Source organism: Mercenaria mercenaria, chromosome 10 (genome assembly GCF_021730395.1).
Source record: "Mercenaria mercenaria strain notata chromosome 10, MADL_Memer_1, whole genome shotgun sequence".
Taxonomy (NCBI): domain Eukaryota; kingdom Metazoa; phylum Mollusca; class Bivalvia; order Venerida; family Veneridae; genus Mercenaria; species Mercenaria mercenaria.
In genome coordinates this window covers 79917009-79939860 of record NC_069370.1, presented here as the reverse complement: position 1 = coordinate 79939860, position 22852 = coordinate 79917009, and the positions used below count along the sequence as shown (strand labels likewise).

Sequence of the window (22852 nt, the reverse complement as noted above, 5' to 3'; positions counted from 1 at the left end):
TCTATGTGTCTGTCTGTGAGACTGTCACAAATCTTGTCCGCACTCTAACTCAAACATTTCTCATACGATTTTCACCAAACTTGAACAAAATGTGTTTGCCAATAAGTCCACGGCCAAGTTTGATAACTAGCCAAATCTGCCAAGGCATTTTGGAATTATGACCCTTGAAACTTGTTTTTGATACTCAAAGCCTGATGAAAGTCTGATAAGGCAGTTCAGGTCTTGGTGCATGGTTGACTCATATACTACTATTCAGATGATTAGGCAGTTGTGGGAGACATGCACTTTTCTCAAAAGCAGCTCTAGTTCCATTGAATTTAGTCTGGTTGTATGGGATAACTATACAACATTTATGTGTGGTTCATTCTGTTGAATTTAGTCAGGTTATTAGGGATAAATACTGAAAGCTTGTTTTTGGTTTGTACCACAGAATTTAGTCAGGTTATAAGGGAATAAAAGCATATCCCTAAGGCTTGTACTTTGTTCGTTCTGTTGGGAATTATTCTGGATACAACCATCTGGAGCACTTTTACACTATAAATAGCATGATGATAAAGAATTTGTGTTAATGCTTTAAGGGATATTGAGGATGCTGGAACTTCTTTTGGCACTTCACCAAAGGGACTTCTTGAAAAATGGCGTTAAACCCAAAACAAACAAACAAACTTTTTATGGGTATTCTAACATTTCTGAAAAGATAGTTTGATGCATTTGCAAGTCAACATTCACTGTTTTATATGTTAATTTTCTTCTGCAAATAGGGTTTTGTTTGCTGTGGCTTTTATAACACATTTTGAACATAACTAATTAACCTTATCAGACATACCGGTATATGACATAATAATGTTTAACATTTACATAAATTATTTCAGGGCATTAAGCCCTTATAGGTGATGGATGTTTTCATGTTATATTTTGTTAAACCTTATGGTGTTAGTTCAGTACTTGTAATTATTGTTCAGCTCCGGATTTTTAGATTAAGTTAGTGAAGTGGACCGGTAATAACTTTCAGCAGTTTCCGTTTGATTGCGTATGCTCCCGATGTGATTTCAGCAGTCTCTGGCTGGTTGCTGGTGTGAGCTATATCAGCAGTCTCTGGCTGGTTGCTGGTGTGAGCTAAATCAGCAGTCTCTGGCTGGTTGCTGGTGTGAGCTATATCAGCAGTCTCTGCTGGTGCTGTGTGACAGCATTGCTGTTACTGGTGTGAGCTATATCAGCAGTCTCTTTGGTTGTGGGGAGCTATATAGCGCTCGCTGTGTGATGAGCATATCAGGAAGCTAGATAGCCAGAATATTATGAAGCGGAAACTATCCAATGTTATCACAGATCCATTACCTTAAATGTTTCCTGTAACAGTAATTATAACCCTGCTTGTGAATTTTCTTTCTTTTAAATGAAACAGTAAAAACAAACTAATGTTTGAATGATACTTTTTAGTGGAGTCTGCAATGTACAGATAGATCCCTGTACCGTGAACCCTTGCCAATATGGTACCTGTATAAACAATAGTCATTTCTACAGAACCTGTGACTGTTATCCAGGCTGGACAGGAATCGATTGTGATACAAGTATAGGTATGTGTTCCAGATCAATTGCGGTACAATGTAGGTATGTGTTTCAGATCAACTGTGATACAAGTACTGGGATGTGTTTCAGATCAACTGTGATACAAGAATGGGTATGTGTTCCAGATCAATCGTGAAACAAGTATAGGTATGTGCCCCAGATCAACTGTGATACAAGTATAAGTATGTGTTCCAGATAGACTGTGATACAATAAAGTCTGTAAAAAGATCCTTCGGAAGCAAAGAATGCAACCAACAAGAATAATAGCAGACTCGGTTTGATTGAGATAGGTATAAGTATGTGTTCCAGATCGACTGTGATACAAGTATAGGTATGTGTTCCAGAATACAAGTATATGTATGTGTTCCAGATCATCTTAGATACAAGTATAGGTATGTGTTCCAGATCGACTGTGGTTCAAGTATAGGTATGTGTTCCAGATTGACTCTGATACAAGTATAGGTATGTGTTCCAGATCAATTGTGATACATTAGTATAGGTATGTGTTCCAGATTGATTGTGATACAAGTATAGGTATGTGCTCCAGATCAGCTGTGATTGATACATTGTATATGTACAAAATATGTGTTTCAGGGCGATTGCCATACATATATAAGTATGTGGTTCATATACTTTCGTTGATTATTTTTTAAGTAACGGAAAGGTAAATCAACACTTATATACTAAAAGAATCTTGTTTGCGAAGTGCACATTCGTAAAGTGTACAGTAGACTTATTTCATTTTAAATATTAAATGAAATGGATTGACCTAACAGTTGTTGTTTTCATATTTTAGATGACTGTGTCCCTAACTACTGCCAAAATGGTGCAACCTGTGTGGATGGCGTGAACTCTTTCACATGTCACTGTGCAACCGGTTTCCATGCACCCTACTGTCAGTTCAGGACAGCTTGTAAGTTAGATCATTTGTTGTTTCATTGTATAATATATACATACATTGTATAATATATACATACATTGAATATATACGAAAGCTAGTGTGTTGTTGCATTTGATTTATAATAGATACTAGTAATACAGATATTCTTCTTACTGGAATCCTTCATTATGCAAAAAGCAACAACTAAAAATCTAGTCAGCAAAAGTGTTGTAGGGCTGTATGATTTAAATTCATTTTTAATGTATATGTTATTGATCAAACTCAACATTACCATTGACTTTTTGATGGCTGTTATATTATGTATCATAAAATTTGTTATAAAATTGTATCTTTCATTTTAGGCGCAAAAAAATGTGAAAGACCAGATGAGTTGTTCTGTAACACGTGCGATGATGTCAACACGGAGAGCTGTATGAACATAAACAACGATTTTAGATGCCAGTGCAATTCTGGCTATGCGGGAAGGTCATGTGAGGTAATAAATGTTCCTCATTTGCTGTTGTAGTCAGAGACACTAGAAGTCTTGTTGTGTTCAGTGCTATAACACATTTCTGAAGTTGTTTTCTACGGAAGTGATTGTTGGTGTTTTCAATTTTAAATAGCCTGGCTCTTTGACTGCATGGTTATTTGTATGAATACAGAAACATTTATAAGTACATTTTAAGCCTCTAAAATAGCACACTTTTTTCTGATGGCTAAACCATGCATACCTATGTTCAGAGCGAGGCGCTATAAAAATGTTAATACAGAGACAACCTGATGGAGTTACTTCCACTGTTAATGAAAAAACCGCAACATATGAATAATATGACAATAAACATGGGAGCCAGTCTAACTTTCTTTTCCTAGTAGCTGTATATTGTTTACAAGCCAAGGTATAATTTCGAAGTCCACATTTTTCATGTTAAGAAATTGGTCTGTAATATAATCTACATTTTTTTTATAGTTTGTCAAAGCTTGTTGTGTAAATTTCCATAATAACTGTGTCCCTACTTTTAGATTTCGACTTCAATATGCAAAAGTTTTCCGTGCCAGCATGGTGGTACATGCACGGCAAATAATGCGACTTCATTCACCTGCATGTGCACGGAACCATGGATCGGGGATCATTGTGACCAGTTAACTAATCACTGTCCAAATGGTGATCAGTGTTTTAATGGAGGCACATGCTACAGTACACTTTCGGGTTATAGATGCAGGTAAATGAAAATATGTTCATTTGAGCCGCGCCATGAGAAAACCCAACATAATGGCTTTGCGACCAGCATGGATCCAGACCAGTATGCGCATCCGCCCAGTCTGGTTTGGATCCATGCTGTTCGCTTTCAAAGCCTGTTGCAATTACAGAAACTGTTAGCGAACAGCATGGATCCTGACCAGACTGTGCGAATGCGCAGGCTGGTCTGGATCCATGCTGGTCGCAAAGCCACTATGTTTGTTTTCTCATGGCATGGCTCATTTGTATTTCAAAGTCATTTTATATGTTAGCTTCTGTTTGTATGTTGGGGTCAGTTTGTATGTCGAGATCAGTGTTTTTTTTTTAGGTCAAATCATATGTTTGGCTTCTTTCTTCATTTGTATGTATACGACGTATTATGAGAACACCTACGGAGTACGGGCGGCTTCAAAAGTTGTTTGCTTTCTAACTTGTAAATGAGCAGTTCTTATCCAATGTTCACCAAACTTGGTCAGAATGTTAACATCTGTGACAATTTCGATAATTAGCCAGATCGGCCCATTAGTTCTGGAGTTATGCCCCTCTTGAGCTCTTCAGCAGTTTTTCCCCATTATTCACCAAACTTGGTCAGTATTATGATTAGCAAAATTGCAAATGATGACAGTTTTGGCTCTCTTACTTGAGCAGTTTTCTTTGTATACATCCTATGCATTTTGGTACTACATGTACATTTTTGTAAACTACCAAATTGCATTGAGTGTAATGCATTTTGGTAGTGACTACTAAAACTCGTTCGAATTTTGGTAGTGACTGCCAAAGTGAGTTGCTACCATTTTGAGGTGCAACAAGCCTCCATATTCACCTGCACAAGCACAGAGCCAAGGACACAGGATCATGCGAGAGATGTCTCTGGGGGAGACATATTGTTTTTGCCCTGTCCGTCCGTATGTCACACTTCATTTCCGATCAATAACTGGAGAACCATTTGACCTAGAACCTACAATCTTCATAGGATGGTAGGTCTTATGGAGTAGACCACCCTGTTGTTTTTAGGGTCACTCCATCAAAGATCAAGGTCGTAAGGGACCTGAAAATTGAAAACCATTTCCGATCAATAACTTGAGAACTACTTGATCCAGAATTTTGAAACTTCATAGGATGATTGATCATGCAGAGTAGATGACCCCTATTGATTTTGGGATCTCTCTGTTAAAGGGCAAGGTCACAGGGGCCTGAACATGGAAAACCATTTACGATCAATAACTTGGGACCCACTTGACCCAGAATGTTGAAACTTCATAGGATGATTGGACATGAAGAGTAGATGACCCCTATTGATTTTGGGGTCTTTTTGGGAAAGGTCAAGGTCACAGTTGACAGAACATGGAACTCCATTTCCAGTCAATAGTTTGAGAACTATTTGACCTAGAACCTTCAGACTTCTTAGGGTGATAGGACTTACAGAGTAGATGACCCCTAATGTTTTTGGGGTCTCTCCATCGAAGGTCAAGGCCACAGAAGGCTGAACGTAGAAAACTCTTTCCAATCAATAACTTGAGAACCATTTGACCCAGAATGTTGAAACTTATTAGGATGATTGGACATACAGATTACATGACCACTACTGATTTGGGGGTCACTCAATCAAAGGTCAAGGTCACAGGGGCCTGAACATGGAAAACCGTTTGCAGTTCATTACTTGAGAACCACCAGGCCCAATATGTTGAAACTTAGTGCTATGATTGGACATGCAAAGTAGATGATCCCTATTGCACCCAACCATCAGAGTCTCTTTGACATTAGCTCCTGTTCCCTGTTGATTTTTTGCCGATATGACTATACACTTTGGGAGACATGCGCTTTTTTACAAAAGCATCTTCTAGTTAACCACTTCCAGTTTTAGTGGAGGCATGTGCTGCAGCATAAATTCTGCTTATAGGTACAAGGAAAGAAAAATATCATCTGTTTGTATTTCAGGGTTATTTTTAATATGTTAAAGAACTATTTGTATGTCGAGATTAGTGTGCCTGTTGAGGTCAGTTTGTATATCAAGATCAGCTTGTATGTCTGTCAATGTCATTTTTATATGTTGTTGTTAGTTTAAATGTTAAGATCAGTTTGCATGCCGAGGTCAGTTTGTATGTCAAGATCAGTTTACATGCCGAGGTCAGTTTGTATGTTAAGGTTGGTTTGTCTATAAAGATCAGTGTACATGCCGAGGTCAGATTTATGTCAAGGTTAGTTTGTATATAAAGATCACTTTACATGCGGATTTCAGACTGTATGTCAAGGTAGGTTTGTATGTTAAGATGAGTTTACATGACGAGGTCAGAATGTATGTCAAGGTTGGTTTGCATATCAAGATCAGTTTACATGCCGAGGTCAGAATGTATGTCAAGATCAGTTTACATGCAAAGGTCAGATTGTATGTCAGGGTTGGTTTGTATGTCAAGATCAGTTTACATGCAAAGGTGAGATTGTATGTCAAGGTTGGTTTGTATGTCAAGATCAGTTTACATGCAAAGGTCAGATTGTATGTCAGGGTTGGTTTGTATGTCAAGATCAGTTTGCATGCTGAGGTCAGTGTATACGTTGAGATTTATTTGTATGTGAAATCAGTTTTTATATAGAGGTGCACTCCCCATTTACTACTTGTAGTACAGCGACATGAAGTACATTTGTATGTATATATCAAAAACTTTCTATTTGTCAAGTTAGGAAGAAACAATAATGTTGACAATTGTTTATTGACTAGCAGCAGTATCACCACAGAAGTACCAAAAGGGTACTCTTCAGCTTGGATAATATAACATTTTTTCGCCATGTACACACAATTAGATAAAGCTGACTTGAGGTTACTTTCTACCAATTCAGTTCCTTCTTGATTTCCTATAAACAATAAAATATTCAGACTTCATTTTCAGTTCTTTAGAACATTTCAGTGATATGAAAACCATATACTGGTACTGATGATAAACCCAAACAGAAAATGAAGTTTTTTACCTGTAACCTTTTTATTTCTGCAAATTGAAATCAATGGTTTGTATCAAAATAAAGCTTAACTTTTGCTGAAAACTTTACATAATTCAAATTTTATATTTAGTAAGCAAACTCACACGAAGTGAGGCCCTGAAAGGGGTTTGTAAAATGGGGACTGTATGAACGTTGACTGATGATAAATTCGACCACTTTGTCATTTACAAAATTTTCTTCGTATTATTATATTGAAACTTTCCCCAAAAAGCTGCAACAGTCATTCCTGATCAAGTAATGAAAAGTGACCCAGTGTCGGGCCTTCATGTTTCGACAGTGAGCATGCGCAAAAAACACCCTCTTCCCCAGTAATTTTGGATAAATATTTTTTATACAAATAAATGTAAGTCATTTATTTATACAGAATATTTACCAATTTTGTTTTTGTTTACACCAGTTGGTGTTGTAAGTAGAAACTATTAGATGGTGTGTTCAATTTTATAAATAACCGCTTGCAATCGAATATTTACAAGGTGGTCGACTTTATCATCTGTCTGGGTTTATCATCAGTACCAGTATGCTCATTTAGTGTGACATGTCTTCAGATCAAAAAATAGAAAAATATTGACATGACTGTTATGTTACATATAAGAAATATCACCCTCTCAAAATGCCCCCATGAAAATAGCAGTTTAGCATTTATTCTTATGTAGACATCTTCCCAAAGAATACTTATTCGAGGAAATTCGCTCTGGAAATGGTCTAGATCTTTTCTCAATACAATTAGCAAAAAAAACTAAGCCAAAAATATAACTGTCACCTCCTCATATGAGTCATTAAACTAGATTTCATCCATAGCACGGAACTACATTTTGGACTACTTCACAGTCGTGCAACACTGAGTAGTCACTTCCTGTTTGGTGTAATCCGTCCATGACGATTTAACAAGGATTGATATTTTATAACGTCATTAGTAGCTGGTGATAACAAGGGTTATGCCGCAATCAAATCATTGATTTAACAGTATAAGAGTGTCATAGATTTTATGTTGTTTTATTTGCTTTTTTTTTCAAAGATAAATAAGAAATATTGCACATAAAACTCAGTATTTTATGTACTTTGAATAAAGGTCATTTTTATGCCCCCCTTCGAAGAAGGAGGGGTATATTGTTTTGCAGTTGTCAGTCTGTCTGTTGGTCAGTTGGTCTGTATGTAGACCAATCCGTTTCCGGATGATAAGTCAAGAATGCTTGGGCCTAGGATCAGGAAAATTGAAAGAGAGATTGATCATGACCAGCAGTAGACCACTATTGATTTTGAGGTCATTTGGTCAAAGTTCAAGGTCAGATTGGCCAGGAACATTTAAACAATTTCTGGACAATAACTTGAGAATGCTTGGGCTAAGGGTCATGAAAGATGATAGAGAGGTTCATCATGACCGGCAGATGACTCCTATTGATGGTAAGGTCAGCAGGTCAAAGGTCAAGGTTACAGTGACCCGGAACATTTAAACCGTTTCCAGACAATAACTTGATAACCCTTGGGCCTAGGATCATGAAACTTGATAGGGAGGTTGGTCATGACCTGTAGATGACCCCTATATATGTTGAGGTCTGTAGGCTAATGGCCAAGGTCACATTGACCCGGAACAGTTAAACCCTATCTGGACGATACCTTTAGAATGCTTGGGCCTAGGATCACTAAACTTAATAGGGAGGTTGATCATGACCAGCAGGTGAACCCTGTTGATTTTGATGTCAAAATTCAAAGGTCAATATCACATTGAACCAGAACAATAGAACTTTTGTTTACATTGAGCAAATAATTTCTGTTCCTTGTGCAATTACTGAATGCATCAAGGGGGGCATTTTGTGTTCGACGAGCTCTTGTTACCTAGCTGATATAAGGGTAGGGCTGTCATTGATGTTGGAAAAATATGTTGCCAGACCCATTTGCCTTTCACTTAGATCAGCTTGTCACATGTGTTTATTGTAATGTGGTATAACTGTCCATATACATTGTACATGATGCATTTTTTATTAGCAGTAAAGATGTGATTAAATCAAAAGAATATAGGACAAGCAGTAAAATATGACTAAATCAATAGATTATAGGACAATTTTAATTACTGGTCTGCATTAATGTAACTTTTGAAAGCAAGCATATGTAATGTCAAACTCTTGCATGAATTAATTACAGTTGTCTAGAAGACTTTATTGGGGACGATTGTTCAACCTCTTACGATTTGTGTGCACGTGCTAACCCGTGCGCAGGCACAGAAAGCATTTGTTCGTTTATGAATGGTCAATATGATTGTGACTGCCAGACAGGTATAAAACGTTTGTGTCATGTTCAATATTCTAGTTTTAGTCTGTGTAGTATTTTAATTCATTCCCGTGATTCCGGCCCATCTCTACGGGATTTGTGATAGGAATTTTGTTTAAAATCAGCTAAAAAGATTAAAGCAATTGTATCCCTCAGAGGCTCTTTTTAGCTTGCTTTCTTTACCATCTTTACCAGCTGAATGCAAATGCATGGGCAAGCTGAATAAATGAAGGTTATTTCTTTCTTATGTAACTAGTCAATGGTATACCAGTATATGTACTTCACAGGTCTATTAGTCTCAGGTATTATTAAACCGTAGCCTAGTAAATGGGTATATGACTAGCTTTTACAAAAAAAACGTACCTTGATCTTAACTCTCATTATATTTTCTGGTATGAAGGAAGGGAAATTGCAATCATGCTTTCGTTACTAAGGAAACATTTCACAAAATTATTTCAGTGCCTGGAATGTACTACTTTATCTTGGAAATGGGATCTAGTTTCAGTTTGCTCAATGCATAAACATGAATTTACTAGAACAAACCACTGTTTATAACATTACAAACCATGCTATCATTTACACTATATTAGTTGATTTATAACTTGAACTGATTTGAGTACTACAGACACATGTATTACAATTTGTACTAACTGTGGTATTTCAGGGTACAGTGGCGATTATTGTGAAAATCACCTACCTTCCTGTTCCGATAATATATGTCTCAATGGAGCCTCTTGTTCTGACACTAATGATGGCGCTGAATGCACGTGTACCGAAGGTAAGAAATGTTCTACAAACAACATTTCTATTGTTACAAATTTGACATTTGAAAAGGGTCAATTGCGTATCTAAAATGCCTCAAATAATCACATGCATACATACTGACGCCTAGGTGTGCAAAAAGATCGAATTATTTTGCATACGCTAGTATTAGATTTGTTTAGAGGGTACTTGATAGCCAGTATTTCACCTGTTTTATAGGTTCGCTTGGTAATGTTTTGTCAAAAGACAGAAACTTTTTCAGGATTTTAATTGTAGCATTTGTTAAGTGACGAATACCTGTTTATGTATGGAACATGATTTAAGATTCCAGAAATACGTAAATACTATGATTTTATTCTGTAGGATATACTGGATCGACGTGTGAGACTGATATCAACAATTGCTCACCAAATCCTTGCTCCACTAACCAGGAGTGTACTGACGGCATCGGTGGTTACACGTGCATCTGTGCTGTTGGCTACAGAGGCGAAAACTGTGATAAGGGTTTGTTCGATTTGCAATTCTAAAAAATGTTGACAGATTTGAATAGAGCATGAGAGTAAATGAGATAAAACTGATGAAATATATGTTCGCTCTCTAGCTTGACCAAAATCTTGTCCAGTGTTAATAAGACTGGTTGATGTTTAAATGTTCGTAATGTCTAAGCCAAAATCGCTACCAGCTGGAGTATCTCAAAGGTCCTTGAGTTAGGGGCCATGAATTAGTTAATAATGTCTATTTGCTTACTTGAGTAGTTCTTATACATTGTTCACCAAACTTGGTCAAAATGTTTTTTGGCATAATGGCTCAGCAATTTTCGATAATTAGCAAGGTTGCAGTTCCTGACTTTTATTACTAAGGAATTGTAAAGATCGACATTTTCCGCTTCTTACTTGAACAGTTCTTATCCATTGTTCACAAAATTGGGTCAGACTGTTTAATGACAAGTTTTTCGGGCAAGTGCAATAACAAGCAGGATTATTCCCGAGGTTCCAAATGATTAAAAATAGCGAGAATAAACTGTGTCCGCTCTATATACTGTATTTTACTGTGAGTGGTGTGTATTATAATAGTTTGCCACTCTGCTTAGTTCCCTTCATGGGCTATAAAATTGCGTTATTCCGTCCGCCTGGCATTCTGTCTGTTTGTCCGTCTGCAGTTTCGTGTCCAGTCCATAACTATGTCATCTATCAAGGGATTTTAATATTGCATAGCACAATTATTCAAATGGTCCCCATAGATGCTCAGAAGTCAAGGTCACACTTCAATCCTGTCTGTAACTAAACTATCCATCAAGAGATTTTAACTTTATTTGGCACAAATGTTCTCCATAATAATAGACAATGTGTCAATCACAACTTTCAGACCCCTAGGTTAAGGGTCATTGATACACTTTGAGGTCAGAGGTAAACATAGTATTAACAGGTTCAGTTTCACATCTTCTCCAGAAGTCTGCTGTCATTAAAACCGCATCGTTTTAAACTGAACATTAATCAGCTTTTCAACATTCTTTTGTTGCTTTAAGGTGTAGGAGAGGACTTCGATTATATAATAGCACCCGAGCATCTATGTCGGACAGAAGCCTCAGTTTCAATGTTTGGAGATGGCGTGACTAACATTGATGCACTGTCTATATCGTTCTGGGCAAGATACAAAGCCGTTCACGAAGATGGTGTCATCTTGAATGTATTTGGATCAAAGTCAGGGTAACTAATATTTTTGTTATGACTGTTAGTTACTGTTTACTTATGTATATCAATGCATGGGCCACTATACCTGTTGAATTATTAAGCAAGAGAAGCCAAGTAAAAAACTGTTTGGGTTTTTATATTTCTACCTTGTATTGTTATTATTTTGGTTTACTTAGTTTTCATGACACCACTTTTTGTATCCGTGTAGTCTCAGCCCACATGGTAGAGTGGGAAACGCAATGTGTAGCCTCTAGAATTATAGCCCTTACTTGATTACTTGCTTTTGTGAGGTTGAAGATGATATATCTGTAACACTGTAATGACTTAGCACTATTTATATTATTTCAATTGCAGTCTTATATTTTAAAGCTATCCAGTGTCCATCTTTCATTGAAATGTTTTATCTTTAGAGATTTACTCCAAATGTCCATGTCAAATATATTACATTTAACTAAGTTTATAGATTCAGTGTTTCTATAGAGCTACATTTATATAATTAAATGTAAGTTATATATATTTATACTGTGTTAAGCTATGCATGTTTTAAGCGTATAGTGTTTAAAACCTAATTGTTCTTCATCGGTTAAATTTGTCATACTTTGCTGTCGTAGGAGATTAGAAAGAATAAAGAGTTTTCATATTAAACTGTTTGATAATATATAGTAATAATAAAATCATTTTATACAGAGGCATGCTGATACCATCTACGCCAGATTTTCAGTTGACATTCTTTCCTGAAAAATTACATGCATTTAATGATGATACCTCTACGACAAGAAGAAAACGGGAAACAAAGGTAATGTATCTTTCACATTAATTTTATATAACCATGAATAAAATCAAAAGTTGTTTGGAAGCAAACTAGGAGTAGACTTGTTTTTTACTGTTATATTTCTGGTCCTTTGGGTTTGTAGAGTGCATTTGATTTTTCTGTAATATAATTAGTGGACGTTAGGGGTGCTCTTTTAGTTAACTCTTATGAATAAACTCAATAAATTCGAGTCAGCCATAATATTGTTTGGCTGCATTCTATACTTCCAAGACATCTTCTTACACCATAAATTAACTTCTTTAAATGCCTTATTGCCAATTGTTTTCCCATACTAGGATTCAATTATCCTTTGGGATCATAGAATGCATTCAATTTAGGGGGCGTGAGGGGTGTTACACCTTGTGTTTATTCTGATGAATAGACCGGGTCAAATTGGTTTGCTGTAATAAAATTGCTATGTTTGGTTGCTTTCTATGTCTCCAAAGGATCTTCTTACAGATTTATTGATTGAGTCCAACACCACTTATGCCTACTAGCAAAGTCCTATGAACAACAGCTGTCTAATGATACAATCCAAGTCCGTAACGTCTATTAACGTATAGATAATGTACAAACAGTTATAACAAGTTACGAAATGTAATAATATTATACTTGAATGTAAAGGATATGATATAGGTCTATCCAGTACAAACTTGACAAAGCATGAAAACCTTTCTGCAATAACGATATTTTCAGCTAAAATACGACAGAGCGCATGGTTATGGTCATTGACTTCTGATCATTTGTCCCTAATACCTGTGGGCTTGAAACCTTCAGGTCTCTGCCCATGTCTGAAGAATTGATAGAAGGGGCACCTTAATTGTGGCGCCATTGCCACTGATAGCTTGAAAGTCACCATATGACCTACAATTCTGTTGGTGTGACATTAAGCCCAACAACCCAAACAATCCAAAGTTGTTTTAACCGCTCATGGTAGTGTTTATCATTTTAGGTCTTGGACTATCAGAAATCTATCGCGGATGGATATTGGCATCTTATTGTTGTCACGTGGTCAGCAGTGTTAGGGGAGATCACTCTGTATGTGGATGGACAGTACGCTGACCAGACAATTTTCTCCAGAGATAACGCAGTGGCAAATATGTAAGTTGCACATGATTTACATCATACTATGCTGCAGTAATGATATATCCAGAATTATTTCAGAATATACTGTAAATGCTACATGTTAGACCACTTTGTTTTTTGAGGTATTTTTTGTCTTCAGTAAAGCATAAAAGTACGTTAGATTGGTTGCTTTGAGTCTAAGTGCATTTTGTATTATTTTTTTAGTTGTAGTTCCAAAAGTTTCTACATGTATTGTTATAATTTCTCAATGAAGAGCAAGTGTTAATAAAATAAAAGTATGAAATATTCGAAATTTTATTTCTTTCACTCTAGTGTCACTGTTCTCATTGCTGTTGTAACCACTGTGAACCTCATTGAAACTAAAATACAAAACAAAGTATTTTCCAGTGACTTCATTTATTCCTAGATAGGTTCTTTATCTATCGTTCATTGGTAACATTTTCAGCAAAGGAATTTCTATGTAAGTTTAAACATATTAGAGTGTATATTTTTTCTGTTTGCTTCCTAGTATTTATTCAGTTGCATGCCTAGCATAGTTCTAGTCAATTGTATACAGTTTATATAATATTTTTGCAATATGTACGAATGGAGGCTGCTTTTTGCCATATCATTCTGGTGTGTTGGCCCGATCGAATGGCACCACAATGACAGACTAGCATGCCAGAACGGCATGTTCTAGCTCAGGCACAAACACGCCAGTAGTCAATAGTTTGTCGTTTTTTTGCGTCCTCGCCCTTCTAACACCAACAATTCAGGGCAACATGATATTCTGTCTTTCTGGTCTGTTGACACATTTGAAGGGCGGCAACAAGGTCAAATGATATAGTCAAACTTTTTTCAGCCTATATTTTTGAACCATGACTTGCCATGCTTTATTGTACAGATCGAGAGTTTTTAGCTCGACTATACGAAGTATAAGGAGAGCTATCCTACTCGACCCGGCGCCGGAGTCTGCGTCTTTCCGCGTCCCCACCTTGGTTAAATTTTTTTTACAATTTCTCTTTTTTCAACTTATCTCTGTAATTACTTGATGGATTTGATTCAAACTTGAAACAGTTATTCCTAATCATCACCCACATTATCTGACATAAGGGCCATAACTCTGGCACCAATATTGCATGATTTAGCCCCCTATTCACTTAGATTTTCAGGTTAAAGTTTTGATGCACTTTCACTCATCACCCACACCATATGACACAAGGTGCATAACTCTGGCACCAATTTTTCATGAATTATTCCCCCTTTTAACTTAGAACTTCAGGTTAAAGTTTTGATGCACTTTCACGCTATCTCTGTTATTACTGAATGGGTCTGATTCAAACTTAAATAGTTGTTCCACATCATCACCCACATCATATGACACAAGGTGCATATCTCTGGCACAAATTTTTCATGAATTATTCCCCTTTTTTACTTGATATATACTTATACAGTGTTTTGATACACTTTATCTTTACCTCTCTTATTACTTAGTATTTTTGACACAGACTCAGGCTATTGTGCAATATCTTCATCCACCATTTGAGTTAGTAAACACTCCAGTGACAGCTCCAATTTCCTCAGATGTGCCCAGTTTCGCTATCCAGCATCGAAATAGTTGAGCACGCTGTCTTCTGTGACAGCTCTTGTTTAAAAAAAGAATCTTAGAGGTAATTGTCGTCACATGATCGCCAGCGTCGGCGAGAGAGCTATAGTTTTGAAACTTTGTGCACTTATTTATCATCATTATGTGAGTAAGTAGGACGAGAACCATTTTTCTCACATTGACTTTCTTAAAATTATGGCCCTTTTTATACCCTGTAGGTTAAAAATTTTGTTAAGGTCAGTTTTTCTTGAATACTGTAATAGATTTGAAACTTTGCAGACGTCTTTATCATCATTAGACAAGAACGTTATCAAAAATCAGAACTCTAGCTTATATTATCGTCAGAATTATGGACTTGTTTTTGTTTTAGTGTACTTAAATTCAATAAATGAAGAGCAATAATTTTCTAATTTTGAAAACTTGTTTATCATCACGATGAGTACGATGCCAAGAACCATAACTTAGAATTATGACCCCAAATGTACTCACAGAGTTGTAATGTCTTGTAAAACCTATTGTTTACGTCCACTTTACATGAATACTTCAAGAGCTAAAGCCTTGAAACTTTGTATTCCTGTTTATTGTCCTTTTTTTAGTAATAAGTTCAAGTGCCAAACTTTCTTTTATATTTTGTCAGAATTATGACCCTTTCATACTTAGAAAATTGGTATTACCTGGTTATGTTATCTCACTTGAGCACGAAATGCCAATGATGAGTATTTAGGAGTGTGAATGTCCGTCATCCGCTACACGTCCGTCGTCCACAGTTGCTTTATCAAATAAAGAACGTCTCTGCTATAATACTTAAGTATTTTCAACCAAAGTAATGCTCCTTAGGCGTTCTTCTTTTGATTCCTTGAATTATTTCATCCATGCAGAATTCTGATTGCAACAAAGGGAAACTATAAAAATCTTCTGTTCTGAAACTACCAGTCTAATTATATGCCCGAAGGAATGTATTATGTTATACAGCCGGTGTCCGTCTGTTCGTCTGTCCGTTTGTTAACAATTTCGTGTCCGCTCTGTAACTCTTGAACCCCTTGAGGGATTTCAAAGAAACTTGACACAATTGTTCACCGCACCAAGACAACGTGCAGAGCGCATGTTTTGTATGTCTCACTTCAAGGTCAAGGTCACACTTAGGGGTCAAAGGTCATATCACTTTGTTTCATGTCCACTCTGTAACTCTTGAACTGCTTGAAGGATTTCAAAGAAACTTGGCACAAATGTTCATCACACCGAGACGACGTGCAGAGCACATGTTTCGGATGACTAACTTCAAGGTCTTAGGGGTCAAAGGTCATATATGACTTTGCTTTGTGCATATTGCTCTGCATTGCAGTGCTCTTGTTTTTATTTGGCAGATCCCTTTTTTAGCTCACCTGAGCAATGCTTAGGTGTGTTTTTGTGATCGCTCAATGTCCGGCGTCTGTCTGTCGTCTGTCAACATTTAGCTTGTGTATGCGATAGAGGCTGTATTTTTCAACTGATCTTTATGAAATTTGGTCAGAATAATTATCTTGATGAAATCTAGGCCGAGTTCGAAAATGGGTCATCTGGGGTCAAAAACTAGGTCACTGGGTCAGATCAAAGAAAAACCTTGTGTATGCGATAGAGGCTGTATTTTTCAATAAGTCTTCATGAATTTTGGTCAGAATGATAACCTTGATGAAATCTAGGCCGAGTTCGAAAATGGGTCATCTGGGGTCAAAAACTAGGTCACTAGGTCAAATCAAAGAAAAACCTTGTGTATGCAATAGAGGCTGTATTTTTCAATTAGTCTTCATGAATTTTGGTCAGAATGATTACCTTGATGAAATCTAGGCCGAGTTCGAAAATGGGTCATCTGGGATCAAAAACTAGGTCACTAGGTCAAATCAAAGAAAAACCTTGTGTATGCGATAGAGGCTGTATTTTTAGCTCACCTGTCACAAAGTGACAAGGTGAGCTTTTGTGATCGCACCGTGTCCGTCGTCTGTTGTCTGTCCGTCCGTAAACTTTTGCTTGTGACCACTCTAGAGGTCACATTTTTCATTGGATCTTTATGTAAGTTGGTCAGAATGTTCATCTTGATGATATCTAGGTCAAGTTCAAAACTGGGTCACGTGCCCAGTAGGTCTAAAAATAGAAAAACCTTGTGACCTCTCTAGAGGCCATATATTTCACAAGATCTTCATGAAAATTGGTCAGAATGTTCACCTTGATGATATCTAGGTCAAGTTCGAAACTGGGTCACGTGCCTTCAAAAACTAGGTCAGTAGGTCTAAAAATAGAAAAACCTTGTGACCTCTCTAGAGACCATATATTACACAAGATCTTCATGAAAATTGGTCAGAACGTTCACCTTGATGATATCTAGGTCAAGTTCGAAACTGGGTCACGTGCCATCAAAAACTAGGTCAGTTGGTCAAATAATAGAAAAACCTTGTGACCTCTCTAAAGGCCATATTTTTCATGGGATCTGTATGAAAGTTGGTCTGAATGTTCATCTTGATGATATCTAAAACCTTGTGACCTCTCTAGAGGCCATATTTTTCATGGGATCTGTATGAAAGTTGGTCTGAATGTTCATCTTGATGATATCTAGGTCAAGATCGAAAGTGGATCACGTGCCTTCAAAAACTAGGTCAGTAGGTCAAATAATAGAAAAACCTTGTGACCTCTCTAAAGGCCATATTTTTCATGGGATCTGTATGAAAATTGGTCTGAATGTTCATCTTGATGATATCTAGGTCAAGTTCGAAACAGGGTCATGTGCCTTAAAAAACTAGGTCAGCAGGTCTAAAAATAGAAAAACCTTGTGACCTCTCTAGAGGCCATACTTGTGAATGGATCTCCATTAAAATTGGTCAGAATGTTCACCTTGATGATATCTAGGTCAGGTTTGAAACTGGGTCACGTGCCTTAAAAAACTAGGTCAGTAGGTCAAATAATAAAAAAAACCTTGTGACCTCTCTAGAGGCCATACTTTTCATGGGATCTGTATGAAAGTTGGTCTGAATGTTCATCTTGATGATATCTACGTCAAATTTGAAACTGGGTCAACTGCGGTCAAAAACTAGGTCAGTAGGTCTAAAATTATTAAAATCTTTTGACCTCTTTAGAGGCCATATTTTTCAATGGATCTTCATGAAAATTGATCTGAATTTTTATCTTGATAATATCTAGGTCAAGTTCAAAACTGGGTCACATGAGCTCAAAAACTAGGTCACTATGTCAAATAATGACGTCATACTCAAAACTGGGTCATGTGGGAAGAGGTGAGCGATTCAGGACCATCATGGTCCTCTTGTTCAATTAGTCTTCATGAATTTTGGTCAGAATGATTACCTTGATGAAATCTAGGCCGAGTTCGAAATTGGGTCATCTGGGGTCAAAAACTAGGTCACTAGGTCAAATCAAAGAGAAACCTTGTGTATGCGATAGAGGCTGTTTTTTTCAATTAATCTTCATGAATTTTGGTTAGAATGATTGCCTAGATGAAATCTAGGTCAACTTCGAAAATGGGTCATCTGGGATCAAGAATTAGGTCACTAGGTCAAATCAAAGAAAAACCTTGTGTATGTGATAGAGGCTGTATTTTTTAATTGATCTTCATGAAATTTGGTCAGAATGATAGCCTTGATGAAATATAGGTCAAGTTCGAATACTGGTCATCTGGGTTTAAAAACTAGGTCACTAGGTCAAATCAAGGCAAAACCTTGTGTATGCAATAGAGGCTGCATTTTACACTGGATTTTCATGAAATTTAGTCAGAATGGTTGCCTTGATGAAATCTAGGTCAAGTTCAAATATGGGTGTCTAGGGTCAAAAACTAGGTCACCAGGTCAAATCAAAGAAAAACCTTGTGTATGCGATAGAGGCTGTATTTTTCAATTGATCTTCATGAAATTTGGTCAGAATGATAGCCTTGATGAAATCTAGGTCAAGTTCGAATCTGGATCATCTTGGGTCAAAAACTAGGTCACTAGGTCAAATCAAAGAAAATACTTGTTTATACTCAAGGTTTTTGCTCCAATTTTAATGATAATTGGTCAGAATATTTTTTCCATGAAATCACTAGGTCAAACATGTTTACACTGTTATGGTGTGTTTTTAGCTCACCTGTCACATAGTGACAAGGTGAGCTTTTGTGATCACGCAGCGTCCGTCGTCCGTCCGTTCGTGCGTGCGTGCGTAAACTTTTGCTTGTGACCACTCTAGAGGTCACATTTTTCACGGGATCTTTATGAAAGTTGGTCAGAATGTTCACCTTGATGATATCTAGGTCAAGTTCGAAACTGGGTCACGTGCGGTCAAAAACTAGGTCAGTAGGTCTAAAAATAGAAAAACCTTGTGACCTCTCTAGAGGCCATATATTTCATAAGATCTTCATGAAAATTGGTCAGAATGTTCACCTTGATGATATCTAGGTCAAGTTCGAAACTGGGTGACGTGCCATCAAAAACTAGGTCAGTAGGTCTAAAAATAGAAAAACCTTGTGACCTCTCTAGAGGCCATATATTTCACAAGATCTTCATGAAAATTGGTCAGAACGTCCACCTTGATGATGTCTAGGTCAAGTTCGAAACTGGGTCACGTGCCATCAAAAACTAGGTCAGTAGGTCAAATAATAGAAAAACCTTGTGACCTCTCTAAAGGCCATATTTTTCATGGGATCTGTATGAAAATTAGTCTGAATGTTCATCTTGATGATATCTAGGTCAAGTTCGAAACTGGGTCACATGCGGTCAAAAACTAGGTCAGTAGGTCTAAAAAAAGAAAAACCTTGTGACCTCTCTATAGGCCATATTTTTCATGAAATCTTCATGAAAATTGGTCAGAATGTTCACCTTGATGATATCTAGGTCAAATCCGAAAGTGGGTCACGTGCCATCAAAAACTAGGTCAGTAGGTCAAATAATAGAAAAACCTTGTGACCTCTCTAGAGGCCATATTTTTCATGGGATCTGTATGAAAGTTGGTCTGAATGTTCATCTTGATGATATCTAGGTCAAGTTTGAAAGTGGGTCACGTGCCATTAAAAACTAGGTCAGTAGGTCAAATAATAGAAAAACCTTGTGACCTCTCTAAAGGCCATATTTTTCATGGGATCTGTATGAAAGTTGGTCTGAATGTTCATCTTGATGATATCTAGGTCAAGTTCGAAACAGGGTCATGTGCGGTTAAAAACTAGGTCAGTAGGTCTAAAAATAGAAAAACCTTGTGACCTCTCTAGAGGCCTTACCCTTTATGAAAGTTGGTCAGAATGTTCACCTTGATGATATCTAGGTCAAGTTCGAAACTGGGTCACGTGCGGTCAAAAACTAGGTCAGTAGGTCTAAAAATAGAAAAACCTTGTGACCTCTCTAGAGGCCATATATTTCATAAGATCTTCATAAAAATTGGTCAGAATGTTCATCTTGATGATATCTAGGTCAAGTTCGAAACTGGGTCACGTGCCCTCAAAAAGTAGGTCAGTAGGTCAAATAATGAAAAAACGTTGTGACCTTTCTAGAGGCCATATTTTTCATGGGATCTGTATGAAAGTTGGTCTGAATGTTTATCTTGATGATATATAGGTCAAGTTTGAAACTGGGTCAACTGCGATCAAAAACTAGGTAAGTATGTCTTAAAATAGAAAAACCTTGTGACCTCTCTAGAGGCCATACCCTTGAATAGATCTTCATGAAAATTGGTCAGAATGTTCACCTTGATGATATCTAGGTCAGGTTTGAAACTGGGTCACGTGCCATAAAAAACTAGGTCAGTAGGTCAAATAATAAAAAAAAACCTTGTGACCTCTAGAAGGCCATGCTTTTCATGGGATCTATATGAAAGTTGGTCTGAATGTTCATCTTGATGATATCTAGGTCAAGTTTGAAACTGGGTCAACTGCGGTCAAAAACTAGGTCAGTAGGTTTAAAATTAGAAAAATCTTTTGACCTCTCTAGAGGCCATACTTTTCAATGGATCTTCATGAAAATTGATCTGAATGTTCACCTTGATGATATCTAGGTCAGTTTCAAAACTGGGTCACATGCGGTCAAAAACTAGGCCAGTAGGCATAAAAATAGAAAAACCTTGTGACCTCTCTAGAGGCCATATTTTACATGAGATCTTCATGAAAATTAGTGAGAATGTTCACCTTGATGATATCTAGGTAAAGTTCAAAACAGGGTCACGTACCTTCGAAAACTAGGTCAATAGGTCAAATAATAGAAAAACCTTGTGACCTCTCTAGAGACTATATTTTTCAATGGATCTTCATGAAAATTGATCAGAATTTTTATCTTGATAATATCTAGGTCAAGTTCAAAACTGGGTCACATGAGCTCAAAAACTAGGTCACTATGTCAAATAATAGAAAAAACGACGTCATACTCAAAACTGGGTCATGTGGGAAGAGGTGAGCGATTCAGGACCATCATGGTCCTCTTGTTCAGGTGAGCGACCTAGGGCCATCTTGGCCCTCTTGTTCGTCACTTACAATATTTTTTTAGCTCACCTGTCACGAGGTGACAAGGTGAGCTATTGTGACCGCTTGATGTCCGTCGTCAGTCGTGCGTCGTCCGTCGTGCGTCGTCCGTCAACAATTTCTAAAAAAATCTTCTACTTGAAAACCACTGGGCAGAATTATACCAAACTTCACAGGAATGATCCTTGGATGGCCCCCTTTGAAAATTTTTCAAAGAATTGAATTCCATGCAGAACTGTGGTTGCCATGGCAACCGAAAGAAAAAACTTTAAAAATCTTCTTGTCCCACACCACAGGGCCTAGGGCTTATATATCTGGTGTGCAGCATCATCTAGTGGTCCTCTACCAAAATTGTTCAAATTATCCCCCTAGGGTCAAATATGGCCCCGCCCCGGGGGTCACATGGTTTATATAGACTTATATAGGGAAAACTTTGAAAATCTTCTTGTACAAAACCACATGGCCTAGGGCTTTGATATTTGGTATGTAGCATCATCTAGTGGTCCTCTACCAAGATTTTTCAAATTATCCCCCTAGGATCAAATATGGCCCTGCCACATGGTTTATTTAGACTTATATAGGGAAAACTTTGAAAATCTTCTTGTACAAAACCACATGGCCTAGGGCTTTGATATTTGGTGTGTAGCATCATCTAGTGGTCCTCTACCAAGATTGTTCAGATTATCCCCTAGGGTCAAATATGGCCCTGCCCTGGGGGTCCCAAGTTTTACATAGACTTATATAGGAAAAAAAGTTTAAAAATCTTATTGTCTGAAACCACAACACTTTGACCTTTGATATTTGGTTTGTAGCATTGTCTTATGGTCCTCAACCAAAATTGTTCAAATTGTACCCCTTAGGTGAAAAGAGGCCCGGCCCTGGGGGCCCCAAGTTTTATATAGACTTATATAGGAGAAAGCTTTAAAAGTCTTCTTGTCTGAAACCATACAGCCTAGGCTTTTGATATTTGGTATGATGCACTGACTAGTAGTCCTCTACCAAAATTGTCCAAATTATGCCCCTGGGGTTAAAAGAGGCCCCGCCCTGGGGTCACTTAGTTATTATGTGAGTTATAAGGGAAAAATACTTAAAAAATCATCTGATCCTATTTCCAAGACTGTTTAATTATAATTACCTGATAACCCCAAGTAATATGATGTCACTTGACTGTGACCTTGACCTACTTTCTTATTTTTTAAGATACAGCCTTGAAATTTTGATGACATACACAGTTTTGCATACAAATCGTAAAACTGAATTTCATTGACCATGAATGTGACCTACTAACTCTCTTTATATTTTATCATCATTTTGACATTTGAAACATGTAGCTCATATTACTCAGGTGAGCGATTCAGGGTCATCATGACCCTCTTGTTTAAATTACTGCCCTTTTATGCTACTAATTTTTAATGGCTTATTTTAAAACTTTTATTATTGTCCATAGGGAAAAACCAAGACCACTTTTCTGTTGTACAACATGGATGGTACCTCCAATTTTTATGCCCCCGAAGGGAG

The 22852-nt window shown here is 37.1% G+C and overlaps 1 protein-coding gene across 5 annotated transcripts in view; it reads left to right on the top strand.

The window, feature by feature from the left end:
- Nucleotides 1-22852, top strand: part of LOC123561174 (uncharacterized) — a 138769-nt gene that overhangs the window by 92932 nt on the left and 22985 nt on the right. For all 5 annotated transcript variants that reach the window (XM_053516579.1, XM_053516578.1, XM_053516580.1 and 2 more), the window contains 10 exons: nucleotides 1438-1574; nucleotides 2363-2479; nucleotides 2809-2942; nucleotides 3467-3666; nucleotides 8817-8947; nucleotides 9607-9720; nucleotides 10068-10208; nucleotides 11230-11410; nucleotides 12083-12191; nucleotides 13159-13307. In XM_053516579.1, coding sequence (XP_053372554.1) covers nucleotides 1438-1574; nucleotides 2363-2479; nucleotides 2809-2942; nucleotides 3467-3666; nucleotides 8817-8947; nucleotides 9607-9720; nucleotides 10068-10208; nucleotides 11230-11410; nucleotides 12083-12191; nucleotides 13159-13307 — 1413 coding nt within the window. The remainder of the gene's footprint in view (nucleotides 1-1437; nucleotides 1575-2362; nucleotides 2480-2808; nucleotides 2943-3466; nucleotides 3667-8816; nucleotides 8948-9606; nucleotides 9721-10067; nucleotides 10209-11229; nucleotides 11411-12082; nucleotides 12192-13158; nucleotides 13308-22852) is intronic.